The following is a 17357-nucleotide window of genomic DNA, read 5'->3' on the forward strand; positions in this document are numbered from 1 at the left end:
GTGTCAGGCCGTGTGCGTGCACGCTGTGCCTGTGGGTGACGGTGACCCCTTGGAGGATGTTTGTGTAACTGCTGGTGGGTCGCAACCGGAGTCTCTGCTTCATTTCCTGAGCAGCTCGGATGCTGCGAGGAGTGTGTGCGTGACACTGCTCTTCCTCTCTGTCTGCTGTGCGCTGGTTGTGACCAGGACCCCACAGGAAAGACTTGTGTCGCTGCGTCTTGCTGTGTCCCCGTTGCAGTCTCTGCTTATGGTGTGTCCCAGCGGAACTCCAAGGCTGGGCTGTGTGCATGGAATGGGGCAGTGTGTCACACTGACACCAGGTCTCCCAGCCAGTGACTCGGGTCCCGCAGGTGTCTTGTGTGTCCACTGTGGCACTCAGGTGACGCTGCAGGACCTTTACCCGTATCTGAACCTCTGTGTGAATGTGTGCATACGTATGCCACATCCTCGTGGGGCTGCAGTGACTACTATTCATATCCTCGTGTCCTTGCCGGCATCTTCACACCAGAGGCTGCTAACAACGGCGACACTTCCTTGAATAGAGACCTCCTCTGGTCCCCCATCTCATGCCCGGCCCTTTATGGCTTCCAGACCTGGGGCAGCAGGAGTGACCACACGTCTACCGCTGGTCTGGGCTGGAAGGGGGCAGATGCTAGGACTCATACATCCAGACCTAGAGCTGCTGTCCCCTTGCCCCCAACAAAGGAAGCTCAGCACTCACACCATCCTCCCCCACGGGGGTCACTGGGCAAAACAGGTTAAGGAGAGGGCCAGGGAGAGACAGGAACTGAAACCAGGGAGGAAGAGGGGAAACTGAGAGGCCAGAGAAAGAGGAAGCAGGGCAGAGTTCACCAGCAAGACCCCAGCAGATGGGAACAAACAGAGCTCAGAGAACAGGTTCTCACAGGTTCCTTGATGGGGCTCTGGAAGGTGGGATCAGTGCAGAAGTCGTGTGCATAAACCCTCAACTCCAGCTGCCTGGATTCGAATCCCAGCTTTGCCATTTGCTAGCTGTGTGACCTTAACAAGTCACTTAACCTCTCTGTGCCTCAGTATTCCCATCTGTGGAGTGGGGAGCAAATGGTCCCTGTAGCAGGAATTGTCAGGCTTTTCCTATCAAGGGTCAGATAGTAAAGGTTTTTGACTTTGTACACTTTCTACTCAACTCTGCCCTTGCAGCACTAAAACAGCCAGACAGTACAGTAGGGAACGACCATGGCTTTGGTCCAGTAAAACTTTATTTACAGAAACAGGCAGCCCGTCAGAATTTGCCTCGGGAGATAGTTTGCCAACCCCTGCTTTCTTGAGCTGTGGGGAGAATGCCGTGAGCTAGAAGCTCCATACCTGGCGTGGAGAACTGTTGTTATTACTCTCTGGCCTGTGAGTGTTACTTTCTGACTCAGATCTTAACACCCTTCCCTATGCCCCTCCCTTCTAACCGCACTGGCCTCTTTCCTGTGTAGCTTACCCCAAGTTCATCTTCACTTCCAGGCCTTTGCTTTTGTTCTCCTACCAAGAACACCCTCCCCCATCCTCCTCCAAGCTGCCATTTTGGCTTCCTTCAAGTCCCAAATGCCACCTCCTCCAAGAAGCCCTCCCTCCTCCCCAAAGCCTTCTCTAGCCCATCCTGCTTTCCTATTTTTGCACAATGCTACTATGTCTGTCTCCTCCCCAGAAAGTAGGTTCTTAGTGGGCAGGAACAATTCCTTAACCTCTCTGGGCTTCGGTTTTCTTAAAGTGGGTATTATCAATCTCTTTATCTCAGAGCTTTGTTATGGTGGTTTCAAAAGTTAATTAATGTAAGACACTTAAAATAGGGTCCAAGGTGCTCAGTCAAGAAACCTAACAATAAATAAATCTAAATGTTCAGTAGTAGTGAGGAACATAACAAGCGCAAAGGAAGTTTTTGTGTGAAGAGGGGCAAATGAATGGTGGACAAAGACAGGAGGAGGCAGACGGAGGTGGGGGGGGGGTGAGAGAACGTCGGAAGGGAGAACGCCGTCTGGCGCCCAACGACACAGAGACCCAATCCTCTCGCCACCTTTAATGGACCCCAGGTGGGCTTGATGGGGGGGGCCGGGGTGCTGTGTCCTTAAATACAGTCCTGGTGAGGCGGGCGGGGGCGGGGCCGGGCCTGCCGGGTGGGCGGGGCCTATGGGGCGGGGGCTGTTGGGGTGGGGCGGGGCCTCAGCTGCACTTGCAGGAGCGCACGATCATGTTGGACAACTGCTCCACCTTGGGCTTGCGGCCCACGTAGTACACGATGGGCAGGGGCTCCAGCGCCTGAGGCACGCAGCACGGCGCCGCCGACGCGCCCGGGTTGTGCTGGTTGTACAGGGCCAGGACCTGCGGGGCGGGTGCGCGGGGTCAGGGTCGGGGGTCGTGGGGAGGATGCCGCCACCCTGCCCGCCTCTCCCCATCTCCCCCGTCTTATCTCATTCCGTGTCTTTCTGATTCTCTGCCTCTCCCCATGTTCCACTCTTGGCTTGTATCTCACTGTCCTTCTCCTTCCATTTTCCGAATTCTCTACCCTCCTGCCTTTTGCTCTCTCATCTGTCTCCTTTTCTTTCTCCTTCCATCTCCCCACCTCCTCCCTTGCCCAAGTTACCGGTCTCCACGGGCTAAGGCTAAGTCACATTAGTCGTGTCCGACTCTGTGACCCCATGGACTGTAGCCTGCCAGGCTCCTCTGTCCATGGGGTTTCCCAGGCAAGAATACTGGGGTGGGCCGCCATTTCCTTCTCCAGGGGATCTTCCTGACCCAGGGATTGAACCCACGTCTGTCTCGTGTCTCCTGCACTGGCAGGGGGGTTCTTTACCACTAGGTCTCCCCGTGTCTCTGTCTCCCACTGCCTTGAGTCTCTAACTTTGCAGACCCTGCCTCGAGCTTTTCTCCCATCCCATTATCACCTCCCCTCCAACCTTCCTCTCCCCTGTATTTCTGACTACCATCTCGCCAATTCATCTGATTTGACCTCTCTTTCTCCCTCTCCTCCCTGGGTTTCTGCTACCCCCATCCCACCCCCAGCTGGGGTGCAGGGGGTGTCGGGCTCCAGACACACCTTGCTGTACTGCGTGTCCAGGCTCCAGATGTAAGGGCAGGGCCCCAGGCAGAAATTGGCGTGGTACCCCTTGGGTTCGTGAATCCACTTCCAGCCCAGGTCCTTCCGGAAGTCAATGTAGAGCTGACGAACACAGCAGTTCTTTTCTGTGGAGCTGCAGGCGGGAGGGAAAAACACCGTCAGGAGAGCAGAAGGCTGCCCCTCCTCCCCTGCAGTGGGTGTGTGTCACCCTGGTTGCCCTCGAGCACGGTATCCAACTTGGTCTCCCTTGCACCCTCTGTGGTAATAACAGCAATAACTGTAGTAATAGCAGTGATCATCGCTAACACTGATAAAGCACTTCCTCTAGTCCAGCACTGCACTAAGGCCATCCTCATAAGCATTATCTCAGGCAGCCCTCAAAACACACCTGTAAGGCGGCAAATGAGGAGTTCCCAGGGAGACATCCAGTAGTTAAGACTCCAAGCTTCAATACAACAACAACAACAAAAAAAACAAACAAGCAAAGACTCCAAGCTTCCACTGTAGGGCACATGGATTCGATCCCTGGTCAAGGAAGTTCCATGTTGCATGCTGCACAGTGCAGCCAAAAATAAAAAAAAAACCAAGCCAAATGACTGTCCACAGGGGACAGCTACACAGATCACACCGCATCTACATGCTACAACATAACACAGCGCAGGTCCATGTGTACTGACATCTAAGTGTGCAACAAATGTTTACTGAACTACTGCGTGTTGGGCTGGGGTCTACTGCGGACTCAGTACGAATGAAACAGACAAAGCCCTGCCTTCTGGGGCCACATACTAGAGACTATCATGTTGCCCCTCTGCTCTGAACAAGCACAATGCCCAAGTCCTCGCCACAGGCTCAAGGAGCTACCAGATCTAGCTGATCTCAACCCCCTCCCCACTCCCCCTCTCACTGTCCTCTGGCCCCTTTAGCATCCTTGCTATTCCTGAGTCCCAGTCCAGGACCTTTGCACGTGCTGTTCCTTCTGCCTGGCTTGCTCTTCCCACAGATACCCTCTCTGGCTCTGTTTCTTCACTCCATTTATACATGTGCTCAAACATACTCCACATGTCTTCCCTCCTACAACACTGCGCGGCATGAAGTAGGTGCTCAATAAATATCAGTTAAACAAATGATGTCATTGCCTCAGAGACCTTCCTGGATGATCCTTCCCCAAATACCAATCTAAATAATTGTTAATTGCTAGGGACTTTCTGGGCAGTCCATTGGGAAAGACCCTGTGCTTCCAATGTAGGGGGCATGGGTTCGGTCCCTAGTCAGGAAAGATCTCACATGCCATGAGGCACAGCCAAAAAAAAAAAAAGATAGTTAATTCCATTTAGTGTAATAACGACATTTCAGTTCTGCAAAGAAATATACCAGTGTCTGCAACTGAAAGGGGGCAAATCTTAACGCCTGTTGATCTAGATGAGAGTGTATGGGGGTTCATTTTACCATCCTGGTTGCTTATACATTTAAATGTTTCCATAATAAAAAGTTTAAATCAGAATAGGAAAAACAAATCACCACAATGATTTCTTTCTTTCCTCTTCCTTGGATTTATATTCCTTCTTAGAACTTACTGCCAGCTGCTCTTTTATTAGAGATTGATCTCTTCCTTTCCTGTCTTCCTCTGAGAACAGGACTTTTTGTCTCTTTTGTCCCTAAAGGTGTCCCCACTGCCTACAACAGTCACCAGCACACGGCAGGTGCTTAGCAAGTGTTGGCTGTATAAATTAATTGATCAATATGTTAGACTTTTCAGAAGCACATCAGAGAATGGTGGTGGGTAAGACGACTGCCATGTATTCATGATCTCTGTCCCGGGCTCAGATGCAAAAGTCAGTCCTCGGGCTTCCCTGGTGGCTCAGTGGTGAAGAATCTGCCTTGCAATGAAGGAGACAGGGGTTTGATCCTTGTCCGGGAAGACCCCATATGCTATGGCGTGACAAAACCCTTGTTGCACAACTATTCCTACTGAGCCCATGTGCGCAACTGCCGGAGTCCGTGCACTCGAGAGCCTGTGCTCTGCAACAAGAGAAGCCACTGCAGTGAGAAACCCACACACTGCAACCAGAGAAAAGCCCGCACGAACATAATAAAAGTCTGTTTGGAGGGGGACTGAGGGGTCAGAACTGGAGAGTCTTTGAATATCCTTTCTAGGTTTGGTCCATGTGCATGTATTTTCCTATTTAAAAATCGATACAGAATTTCCTACAAGGCAAGTCTTCTTTTTTTTTTAAATATGTATTTGGCAGGTCTTCGCAGCAACAGGCGAATTCTTTGGTTGCTATATGAGGATCTTAGTTCCCTGACCAGAGATCGAACCCTGGCCCCCTGCATTGGGTGTGTGGAGTCTTAGCCCTTGGACCACCAGGGAAGTTCCAAGGCAGGTCTTATATTATTATTCCCATTTGAAGAGGAATAAACTGAGCCTTAGAGAAAGGGGGATGTTGTCTGTTCAAATGTAGGCTGAAGGTGGTAGAGCTCAGGGCCAGAGGTCTCTGACTTCATTTGCCCAGCACAACCAAGTCAGCTCAAGCAGAGGGGGAGAAGGCGATGCCACAGGCTCTCCCAGGGCAAGACAGGGCCTTTTCAAGAGCCACAGGACCTCTAGAAGGAAGTCAGGAAACTAAGATTCCTGTGAGCTCAGCCTGGTCCCTCCTCAGTCTGGTTAGGCCTCAGTTCCTTCATCTATACAAAGATGCAGAGGACGTTAGGTCAAATAAGATATTGTTAAGGGCCGAGGAGACATCAGGAAGTCCATGGATAGGCTCAGGGAGGGGTCTGAGCTCTCTAAACCATGCACACAGAAGAGTGTTGTTGTTGTTTAGTTGCTAAGTCATGTCTGACTCTTCTGTGACCCCCTGGACTGTAGTCTGCCAGGCTCCTCTGTCCATGGGATTCTCCAGGCAAGAATACTGGAATGGGTTGCCATTTCCCCCTCTGAAGGATCTTCCGGACTCAAAGATCAAACCTTCGTTTCCTGTAGCTCCTGCATTACAGGCGGATTCTTTATCAATGAGCCACCAGGGAAGCCCACATATGTGTGTATGTATAGGCATATTCTGGGGGCAAAGGTACCTGGCTTTCAGCTTCTCAAAAAGGTCTTAGATTCACAGAAGGGGAAGAACCACTGTCCAGAAAAATCTATCATTTCTGGTCCAGCTCCGCTGGGGTGCTGAGATCCTCTGATTTGAAGTGTGCGATTCCAATACCCAACTCAACTGCTCTCCATGTGGGGTTCCCGGAGCAGCAGCAGCAGCATCGCCTGGGAACTTGTGGGAGATGCAAGTTCTCAGGCCCTACCCCAGATGCACTGAATCAGAAACTGGGGGGTGGGGATGGCTGGGAGACAGCAGGCCACATTTAACAAGCCCTTCAGGTGACCCTGAGCTACTCTCTAACCCTGGATGTTGGGGAAAGGGTCACGGAGGCTTCCCAGTGGAGATAGTGGTTAAGCTAAGAATAACTTTATTGCGGAAAGTCTCGGACATACACCAACCCACTCCAGTAGTCTTGCCTGGAAAATTCCATGGACAGAAGAGTCTGGCGGGCTACAGTCCATGGGGTCGCAAAGAGTCAGACATGACTGAGCACAGCACAGGCATGGGACATACACAAAAGCAGAGAATCTTATATTTAACTTCTGTGTCTCTACCATCCAGCTCCAGCAAACATCAAGTCATGGTCAGTTTCACTGTATTTCTTCCCGCATCCCCTTTCTCTCCTTTGACGAATGATTTTGAAACCCACGTCATCCACCGTATTATTTCATCCATAAATATTTCTATCTTCAAGGAAATCTAGACTACTTTACAGCATCACACAAAAAAATTAATGGTAATTCCTTGACATCAAATATCTAATCAGAGTCCATACTTTCCCAACTATCTCATAACTATCTTTTAAATTATTTTATTTATCTGTTTTTTAGCCATGAAATGTAGCATGTGGGATCTTAGTTCCCTGACAAGGGATCAAACCCACATCCCCTGCAATGGAAACTCAGAGTCTTAAACAGTGGACTACCAGAGAAGTCCCAATATCTTAAAAAAAAAAAAAAAAAAGTTTGAGGCATTCCCTGGTGGCCCAGTGGTTAGGACTATGCTTCCAAGACAGGAGACATGGGTTTGATCCCTGGTCAGGTTAAGATCCTGGAAACCGTGAAGCGAGGCCAAAAAGCAAATAAGTAAATAAAAATGTAAAAACAGTCTGCATACATAAAGACTCAAGTCTATACATGGCTATTGCTTGATACATCTTTTAAGATTCTTTTAAAAATCTAATAAACTCATCTCTCTATTTCATCCCTTTGTATCGTATTTGTTGAAGAAACTGGGTCAGGTTTCCCGAAATCTAGATGTTGCAGGCTGCATGCCCATGGTGGCTGTTTAACTGTTTCTCTGTCCTTATATTTCTGGAAAATTGGGAGTTGGACCTACCATTATTGATGGGCTTCAGGTTTGATTTTTTTGGCAAGATTTCCTAAGTGACATCGTGTCACTCACGTGGCTGGCTGCCTCTCTCTTAATGTTACAGCGGGCTGGCACTCAGACTTCAATCCATCCATTCATTCATAAGGCTGCTGGGCAGAGGGTAGGATCTAGTGATGAAGGACCTTGGAAACAGAGCTGACTTTCCAACAGGAGAAGTGCATGCAACAAAGGCCAAAGGCACCATCAAAGTACTTAGCAGAGGTGGGCCAAGGTCAGATTATCATTCTAAATTTGCCATATTCTTAACTCTGAATTTCAAAATTCCAAGACTACAACTTTGCAGTTTTTTTAGACTGCAATACACTGGCATCTCAAGATTCTAACACAGCAACAGCTTTCCAACTTTCTAGAATTCCCACATCCCCACTCTCGAGGATCTTGGCATTCTGGTTTTTTTTTTTTTTTTTGATCTTGGTATTCTTGAATTCCAATATTTCAAAACTGCATTCCAGCATTCCATAGTTCTGAGCCCATCTCCCCAGAGGTTCAAGCTGCCACTTTCTAAGATCACAGGCTTCCAAGATTCTAACAAGACTCTAGCACTGGGACTTCCCTGCTGGTCCAGTGGTTAAGAATCCACCTGCCAATGCAGGGGACATGGGTTTGATCCCAGGTCAGGGAAGGTCCCATGTGTGCAAGCCGCAACTACTGGAGACAGAGCACCTAGAGCCCGTGCTCCTCAGCAAGAGATGCCTTCTCAACTAAAGAAAGCCCGAGCAGCAGTGAAGATTCAGTGCAATCAAGAATAAATAAGTAAGACTGAGTCCCAGCGTTCCAAGGTGCCAGTATTCTGGCTTTCACCAACTCCAACATTTATGGATGCTAAAAGTTCAACACAGGATTCCACCATTCTGGACCTAATATTCAAGGACTCCAACCTGCCAAAATGGGAGATTCCAGTCGGTCAATGGTACCCATCACAGGCAATCTTTCAGTTCTGAATTCCCAACTTCTAAGAACCCAACAGTTCTTGAATCCAACATTCTCAGATTTCAATAATTAATACCGAATTCTAACATCCTAGAATCCCAACGTTTTCAAACCCCAACCTGCCCACAGCACAGAAATCTAACACGGCGACTTTCCAATACTGAAGTCCCACATGTTCGGTGTTCCACATTCTAACAAATCTCCGATACATCCAAGGACTCCCAGTTTGCACACACTCTAGCATCTGAGGCTCGGACCTCATGCCCTGAGCCCTCCAGGCTGAAGGAGACGCTAGCCCAAGCAGAGCACCAGCCAGGTGCCCAACCTGCGGTGGCCGCTGAGCGGATGGCGAGGACGCCCCCAGCCCAGGAGGCTGCAAGGTTCACCTGAAGCAGTAGTTGGTGTCCAGGGCTCGGCGGTGGCGGGAGCTGTGCAGGTGCTGGGCCCTCTCCAGAGGGGTGGCCATGAGGAGCAGGAAGGGCCGGTTCATGCCGTGAATGGTGGCGAGGTCACCCCGGCGGCCGGAACTGAACCCTGCTTTGGTTTTGGGAGTCAGGGGGGTGGGGAGGATTGGGGACACACACACACTCAGATGGATGGATGACAGGGATAGGCAGGGGAGGACACACACACAGACAGACATACATCACTGCTGGGCGTCGGTGGGGGGCAGGGAGGGGGCCTCACCGTTAATGTCCACTTGAAGCGTGTTATCCTTACTGTCACAGGAACAGTGGGCACTGAGGCGAAAGCCCTCTATTTCCTCTGTGGGAGTGGGGAGAGGGAAGCCAGCATGAGGGGGGCAGCTCACCCATCCCTGCGGGTGGGCAGGAGAGGAAGGAAGTCGCAAACCCCTGGGGTGTGGGGGGAATCTCTTTCCTGCCCCTTCCCCTGCCAGCCCCCTCACTGCACCCTCTTGCTCCAGTTCTTGGCCTTGCAGCCTCCTTCTCCTCCTCCAGGTCTCAGCTCTGAGGTCACCTCCTCCAGGAAGCCCTCCTGGACACAGCCCCTCCCCCCACTGTGACAGCACGTTTTTTTTTTCCTCCAAAGCACTGACCTCTGTAGCTCTGACATTTGTCTTTGGCTATTTATTCCCCTCATTGTTTTCAGTGGAGAGCAGGATACAACGGGGGCAGGGAAACTTGTTTTCTTGTTCCCTGCTGGGCCTGGCCCTCTGTCTTAAAAACAAACATCTCCTGAGTGCGCTGGGCGCCAGACCCTGTTCTAAACAGTCTTTGTGCGTTATTTCCTTTAATCCTCACCAAAGTTCCCCATTTTACAGATGAGGAAGCCAAGGCCAACAGGCAGGACTGGGATGGGATGCAAGGACCTAGGCTCCTGTCCCAAGGCAGGTGCAGAAGAAAGGTTTTCCTTCTTTTTTTTAACATACAAAACAAAAAGTAACGGGTTTTATTAACATTTTTGGAAAGAACAGTGTGTTAGTCACTCAGTTGTGTCCAACTCTGCGACCCTATGGACTGTAGCCCACCAGGCTGCTCTGTCCATGGGATTCTCCAGGCAAGAATACTGGAGTAGGTAGCCATTCTCTTTTCCAGGGCATCTTCCCAACCCAGGGATTGAACCTAGTCTCCTGCATTGCAGGCGTATTCTTTACCATCTGAGTCACCAGGGAAGCCCTTTTGAAAGAATATGTATATCTAATAATCATAGCAGTATTTATCAGTTCTTATTTTTTAGATTAACCTTTATTGGAGTGTAGTTGCTGTACAATGCTGTGTTTAGTTTCTACTGTACAGCAAAGTGAATTAGCTGAATGTATACATACATCCCAGAAGAAAGGTTTCTTGAATGAATGCTTTCCTAAGCACCCACTATTGTGTGGGACCCTGTATCCGGTGCTCTGGACTCAACAGTCAACTCAGGATGCTCATCCCAGTATGCACCTGCTCCCTAACCCCCATCCTTTCCTCTGGCCAAACCATCACCTCTTCCATGAGTCTCAACACAATCATTCTCACCCAGAAAGCTCTCTTGAACCCCCTCAGAGGAGTAAGGGTGCCCACTCTGGGCTCCTATAGCACTTACGGCCTCCCCTGGCCATCATGGCCTGCTAGGGCTTTGGGCAAGATTTCCTGGGTATCTAGAAGTGAGTGCAGGTCCCATAAGGGCAGGCCTAGAGGTTGTCATGGTTACCTCTGATTCCCCCACCCCACCAGCATAGGGCCAGCCAGAGAGCAAGAACCTACTAGCATTTACCCCAGTGAAGGAATGAATGAGAGGGAGACTAGGAAGGGAGATGTGAGCACTGGGGCCTTCAACATGACAGGACAGATAGTCCTCTTCCAGACAGAACAGGTGTGTCAGGCTTTCCCTGGACTCGAGGCCTCTGCATAGCCTATCCCCCTGCCTTGAACACTTTTGCCCCTCCCTCCTATCCCAGGCTGGCCCCAGGCATCCCTTTGATACCCGCTCCAATATCCCCTCCTCCAGGAAGCCCTCCCTGACCTCCCAGGCTGCATCAGGCACTTCCTCTGGGCTCCCCATCCCAACCCTGCCCACGCTGGGACATTACTACCTGGTTTTCAGGTCTTTTCCCCAAGTCCCCCAACCCAAGCAATGGAGCACAAGCTTCCTGAAGGTCAGGATGAAGCTGTTTCCGTCACTTCTGTGTCTCCAGCATCACCCAGCACAATGCAGGTGCTCAAGAAATAGATTAACCATTAATCACTCAGGTGTGAGTGTCTGGGAGGAGGGCCAGGTCTGGGCTCTTCAGCACCAACACAAGGCAGGGGGTGCTAGGCAGGGTGGTCCCAGGACAAATAATGGGTTACAAAACAGAGGTGGGGCAGACAAGTGGTCCTCACCTCTGTGGGTCAGCCACTGCCGCACAACTCCAGTGACGTCAAAGGACAGCCACTCCGGTGAGTCACTGGGGGCGAGCAGCCGGTTGCTGAGGTAGCGCCAGGAATTGTTGCTATATTTCTGAGGGATGAAGAATTGGGTGAGATAGTGGGTAGAGGCTGCCACACACACCCATGTATCCTGCACCCCTCACTCCATCTGCTCCCCAAAACGGGTCTCCACACAGTCCATCAGACAGTCCACCTCCCAGACATCCACACTGAGGGACTTCATAGAAACCACCCAACCCCACGACAGGGGACAAAGAACTCCAGGCTGGGGCTCAAGGCACCTAGGCATTTCAGCCTCCACCCTTGATCCCGGGATGGCTGTGGAAAATTCCTTTCTCTTTTTTGGCCTCAGTTTCCTCACTGATGAAATGCCCAGTTCCTTTCAGCTTGGACAGCTCATGAGGCTAAAATTCCCCTACTGACATCACAGAGGTCATTGACGATACATTCTGAGAGTCTATCGCTTTCTAGAAGTTATGTTCGAAGTCATTCCATAACTCCAGCACTTGGTGGCACCCCAAGAATTACACATTCTATGAACCCGAGAAGTTTTATGAGAGTCAAGTTCAACAAACCCAGGAGTCCGATAAGCCAGAAACCTAGACGTTGCAAACGCCTGACATCCACGAGGAATGATGACGCCCTGGGAACTGGCAGCATAAAGCCGAGTTCTCTAGATTCCGACCAGTTGATATCAAAGCTTCCTCATCGTAAGAATCTAACATCGACCACTGAATCTAACATTCCATCTGACAGGGCGTCTAGGTCACATAACCTTCAAGAAAATCCAGATTTTCTGGACTCTTCCTGGAGACTCTTCTAGAACAGAGCTATCCAAGAGAACTTTCTGTGACGATGCAAATGGGCTTTATCGGTGGTGTCCAAAATAGCAGCCACTCACCCCATGTGACTACGTGCCACTTGAACTATGGCCAGTGAGACTGAGAAACTGAATTCTTTCTTCTATTTAATTTTAATCCACTTAAATGGCCATATGTGGCTAGTGGCTACTGGGTGGGCACAGGGCGTTTTGAAAGTCTCCAACTTTTCAAAGATTCCAGCTTTCCTTGTCCTGAGTTTTCAGAGTCCAGCTCCGAAAATTCCAGCTGCTAAGCATTTAACATTCTAAGGCTCTAGGAGACTCCACACTCTGTGCTCCCTCATCCTTCAGGGTTGGTCCGCGTGGACCCTGCAGCCACCAGCCTTGCAGCCGTCCTGGGACCCCCCCCCCCAGCCCAGGCCACCTTCCGGGACCCTTGCCCCCACCTGGTACAGCTCCACGTGCTGCTCCACTTTTAACTTGAGCCTCAGCAGGCGCAGCTCTGCCCGAGAGAGCAACACAGGTTCAGGCACCGCTTCCCGGAGCTCAGACGTGTTGAAGAACATGTATATGCTGTGCGAGCTAGACTTCATTTTGTCATAGATTTCTAGGCAGAAAGAGTCGGGGTGGGGGGCTGTCAGTGTCTGGCAAGGGGCAAGGGAGCTAGTGTACCCCAAATCGAAGAGCTCTGGGTTGGACTCCGACCCTGACACTTTTTAGCTGTGTGACCTTAGGTGACTAGCTTCTCCTCTCTGAGTTTGTTTCCACCTCTTTATTATTATTTTAAATATTTATTTATTTGGCTGTGCAGGGTCTTAGTTGTGGTGTGGGATCTTCGGGCTTCGTGCAATCTGGGGTCTTTAGTTGCAGCATGCAAACACTTTGTTGCAGCATGTGAGATCTAGTTCCCTGACCAGGGATCGAACCTGGGTCCCCTGCATTGGGAACTTCGAGTCTTAGCCACTGGACCACCAGGGAAATTCCTCTAGCTCTTTAAACAGGGTCCTATCCATTCTTCCCTCTCATCAGGTAGGAAGTGGCCCCTCAGTACAAAGCCGGCTTGAGGGTGGGGCTGCTCTGCTTGCTCAGGCCTCCCCAGCTCCTGGAGCCTCAAATGCAAGTTACACTGAAGCAGAGAGATAAAGGGCGCTTGGATGAGACTATGGTTTTGCTGCCTTCTGTGACCCTGGGCAAGTCACATTCCCTCTTGGAGTTGTTAAATCTACTTGACATCAAGCTCTCTGCCTCCCAACCCAGGCTCTCCTAACTGAAGCATAGTGGAACTTTGGGCAGATGGATTCCTCTCTCTGTGCCAGATTCTCACCTATAAGCCAAGGACTGATGTCAGGATGCCAGTGTGAAATAGATGAGATGATGCAGATAAAGTATGTGGCACAGAGTCTGCATACAGTAGTTACTCTAATGTGTATTCAACAACCGCATGAGAAAGATTCTATTAGTATACCCATTTTATAGATGGGCAAACTGAGGCAAAGAGATGAAACAATTTGTCCCTAAGCCACACAGCCAGGAAACTACAGTGTGGGGTGGGGATTCAAACTCGGCCAGTCTGATCAGAGGCTATGCTTTTAATCCCTAGGCTATTGCTCCCTCCCTGCTAATGTGGCATTATTTTTGTTATTAGTAGTAGTATTTCCTCCCTTAACTGGTTATAGAAAGCCAAGTTCATTCTAGATAAGGATGGCTTCAGGGGTGGGGGAAGGGAAACAAAATTAAGAAGACTCCCAGTTCAGGAAAAATTGGGGACTGGGACTGAAGGGGGCAGGCCATGATCAACTGGAGCAGTTTCTTTAGGCCTCTGCCAGGGGGGTATGGAAATGGTGGAGACATGTTGAGAAAAGGCAGAGGAAGACCCTCTTGAGCGCCTCCTTCCCCATGCTCCTCCCTCTCTTGGGGGCTGGCCCCTCTCCCTCACAAATAAGCCCTATCTTGGCCCAAGAGTTACTCAGCCGACCCAAACGGAAGGGTAGAGCCCAGGCCCAGGAGACAGATAGGGAGGAAGCAGGAAGGGTCAGAGGGAGAGATGGAGAGTAGGATATGGAGGAGAAAAAGAGAGAAAAAGGGAAGAGATGGAGAGAGAAACTAGGAGACCCAGAGAGGGACAGAGTAACACGGATGAGGGAGAGACGGAAAGGCAGAAGACAAATGCGAAAACAGACGGAGGGTTGGGAGCGAGATGGAGGCAGAAGAGGGCTGAAGAACAACTGAAGGTGTCAGCGTTGGAAAAACCTCTCCGACGAAGGTGAAGCGTCGACGGAAAAGGTGAGACGGAGATGTGGGTGGGTAGGCTGTAGGGATGTCATTTGACTGAAGCCGCAACTGGGCGCCCAAATGGGCCTGAGACCCACACGTCTACTGCCCACGAGGGAAACTAAAAGCGGGGGGCGGGGTTCCCCCCCGAGCCTCGGGGCCCAGCGGGACGCCTGGGTACCCGCGCGGGCGCCGACAGGGCGGGCCCAGGGTAGCCCCGCCCTGAGCTGGGGGTGAAGAGGGCGGGAGTCGCCGCCGTCGCGAGGGCGGGGACCGGACCTGCCTCGTCTCGCCCCAGGCTCCGCGCGCGATCCCCGCCCCGTTACCCCCCACCCCCAACCCCGAGGCACAAGAAGGAAAGGGAAGGGAGGGCTAGGTAGCCGGACGCTGGGGTTTCCCCAGCCTCGCAGAGAGGAACTAGGAGCTTGGGGTCTAGGCTCTCCGCAGAGCTCTGCGGGGTCCTCCTGCTCCTTCCGGAGGCGCAGGCTCCTCCCCAACGCCCGCGCGTGGCACCCACGTGGGGCTTCTCCAACCCCTACCAGCTCGGTCTTTCCCCCGGGTCTCGCAGAGTCGCATCCACCCACCTATCTCTCTCTACTAAGACTCCTCACTCAGCCCTCTCCCTTCCAGCCAGCGGCGGGAGGGTGGCGGGCCCTGCTGCTCCCAGCATGACACCATCCTCTACCCCATTCCAGGTCTACCTTTCCCACGCTTATCCTCCCGTTCTGTAAACCCCTTCCCACGACCCAGTACTGTAGGTTTCCTGGGGGCGCGCGCTTCCTCTCTGGGTTTCCTCCTCTTACAGTCCGTCTGGGAAATATTCAGAGCACCTCCTGGCACATCCTGGGCACCCCCCGCCCCCACCTCCTGGGCACATCCTAGGGTCTCCGCTTCTCTCCCGCTAGTTTCCCGCACCCTACAACCTCGAGTCCCCTTCCGACCTCACATTTATCACCCCCTCCCCGCCTCTCTTTCTAAGCCCTCCCCCAATCTCCCGTGTTCTTCGCGTCCTGTGCATGCGGGTCCACTCTCTCTACTTTCCTGGCACCCCTCTGGGGTTCGCTTCTGTTTTTCTGTCCTTGAATCTTCCTGCCTCACGGCCCCTGAACTCTGAGTCAGCTTTCCCCACTACCTCTCCTTTTCCAAATGCCGGGGTGCTAGTTTCTCCCAAAGCGAGCTCCCTCTCTGCAGCCCCGCTCCCACGACCCCTGCATTCTCGAGCACCCTGCAAGGGGAAGTCTTTTTCGAATGGCTTCGCTTCTCTCACTCTAAGGGACTCCCCGCACGATCTCGCATGATCCCGTCGCCCTTTAAAAGCGGTCCACTTCACTCACTATCTCTTATTCAAGACCAGATAGATACCTTGGGGGTTAGGGAGCTCAGCTCTATCCTCTTTGGGACCCCTCCCCCCACACACTTTCCCGGCGCCCCCGGGGGTTCTCTTCCTCCAGCCAGTTTCCTCTACCAGCAGTTTCCTCCCCGTGACCCCTGCACTCCGGCGCCCCCTGGGGGCTCCCCTCCAGGGTCCCCTGCCCCTGCGAGCTCACTGTTGCCGTATTCCACCATTAGCACGCGGGTGACCTCCTTGGCGTAGTAGTCCGCCTCTGGCTCAGGCTCCGTTTCGGCACTTTCCCCGGCCACCCGGTCGCGGGTACTGTTGTAAAGGGCCAGTATGGCCTCGGGCAGCGGGCCGGGTGGCACGTCCCCCTGGCTCGGGGGACTGGCGAGCCGAAGCTTGGACAAAATCTGGCCGCGGATGGCCTCGATGCGCTTCCGCTTCACCAGCTCCATGTCGATGGTCTTGCAGGTGGACAGTCCGGCGACCGGCCGGCCAGGCGTCAGCATTAGTAGCCACAGGAGCGGCAGCAGCAGCGGCAGCAGCCGCAGCCCCGAGGGCGGCATGGGGGAGGCGGCGCCCCCCGGCACAGCCGAGAGCGCGAGCTGGACTGGGGTGGGAAGAGGGAGGCCCCGCCCCTACAGGGGCTGGGGTGGGTGGGGGTCTCCCGAGGAAAAGGTAGGAGGGTCTGTTTGCGGGGAGAGTTGAGGCCTTCAGGGAGAACGGAGCAGAGCTGGAGGGGAGGCTCTGATGGGTGGGTTCTCGGTATCCCACGGAAAAAAACCGAGATGGGTGAGCTCTGGTACTAGAGATGGGTGATCTTGAATAGGAAAGCTGAGGCAAGTCTGAGAGAGATCCCGGATACCGGAGAAGGGTCCTCGGATGCGCGGGGGCTCAGGAGAGAGGCTGGGGAGTTGGGGGGCCGTGCAGGGGGTGCGCCCGAAGTCTGGGGTCAAGTCTTCGCGGGAATCGGGTTTGCGGTTCCTGATGGCTGGTCCGGAATGGGGGCGCCTGGGGAATGCCGTGTAGGCGGCAGGGAGGGAGCAAGCGTCCGAGGCGGTGGCTGGGGCTGCTGCTGTCTGGGGTCCTCAAGTCCTGCCTCGCGGAGCAACGCTGCGCGTTGCGGTCCCCGCGCCTTCGGCTCCCAGAGGCAGCGGAAAAGTCTCAAAACTTTTTTTCCTCTTCTCCCAACCAGCTCGTCCCTCCTCCCGCTCCTCCTCCCCCTCCTCCCCGCAGTGGCGGCGGCGGCGGCGGCGGGGGCGGCGGCGGCGGCTCGTCTCAGACTCTGGGGCCTCGGGCTGCTCCTCGGCCCCGCGGGCGGCTCCGAGCCCGGGGGGTGCCCCGGAGGGGGCGTCCCCCCTGCCCCCGGCCGGGGGCCTCGCTGTCTGGCGGATCCGCGGCGGGAGGAGGGAGGTGGGACGGCCTGGGGCGCGAAGGGCGGCGGCAGCTGGGACCGGCAGGGGCGGCGGGGGTTTTTGAAGCCGCCCCGGCCCCACCCAGGAAGCGCGCGGGGCGGGGGCGGCCCTCAGGGGGAGGGCACGGGGGGGCCGGGCCA

At 53.1% G+C, this 17357-nt stretch overlaps 1 protein-coding gene across 2 annotated transcripts; it reads right to left on the bottom strand.

The window, feature by feature from the left end:
• On the bottom strand, positions 1206 to 17253 carry TGFB1 (transforming growth factor beta 1). Of its 2 annotated transcripts, none has more exons than XM_018061650.1 (7): positions 16014 to 17253; positions 12642 to 12802; positions 11328 to 11445; positions 9190 to 9267; positions 8889 to 9039; positions 3062 to 3215; positions 1206 to 2346 (listed from the first exon to the last, which is right to left on the bottom strand). In XM_018061650.1, the coding sequence occupies exons 1-7, from the start codon at positions 16366 to 16368 to the stop codon at positions 2188 to 2190; spliced, it is 1176 nt and encodes a 391-aa protein (XP_017917139.1). In that variant the 5' UTR covers positions 16369 to 17253; the 3' UTR covers positions 1206 to 2187.

This window comes from Capra hircus, chromosome 18 (genome assembly GCF_001704415.2).
Source record: "Capra hircus breed San Clemente chromosome 18, ASM170441v1, whole genome shotgun sequence".
In the NCBI taxonomy this organism is placed as follows: domain Eukaryota; kingdom Metazoa; phylum Chordata; class Mammalia; order Artiodactyla; family Bovidae; genus Capra; species Capra hircus.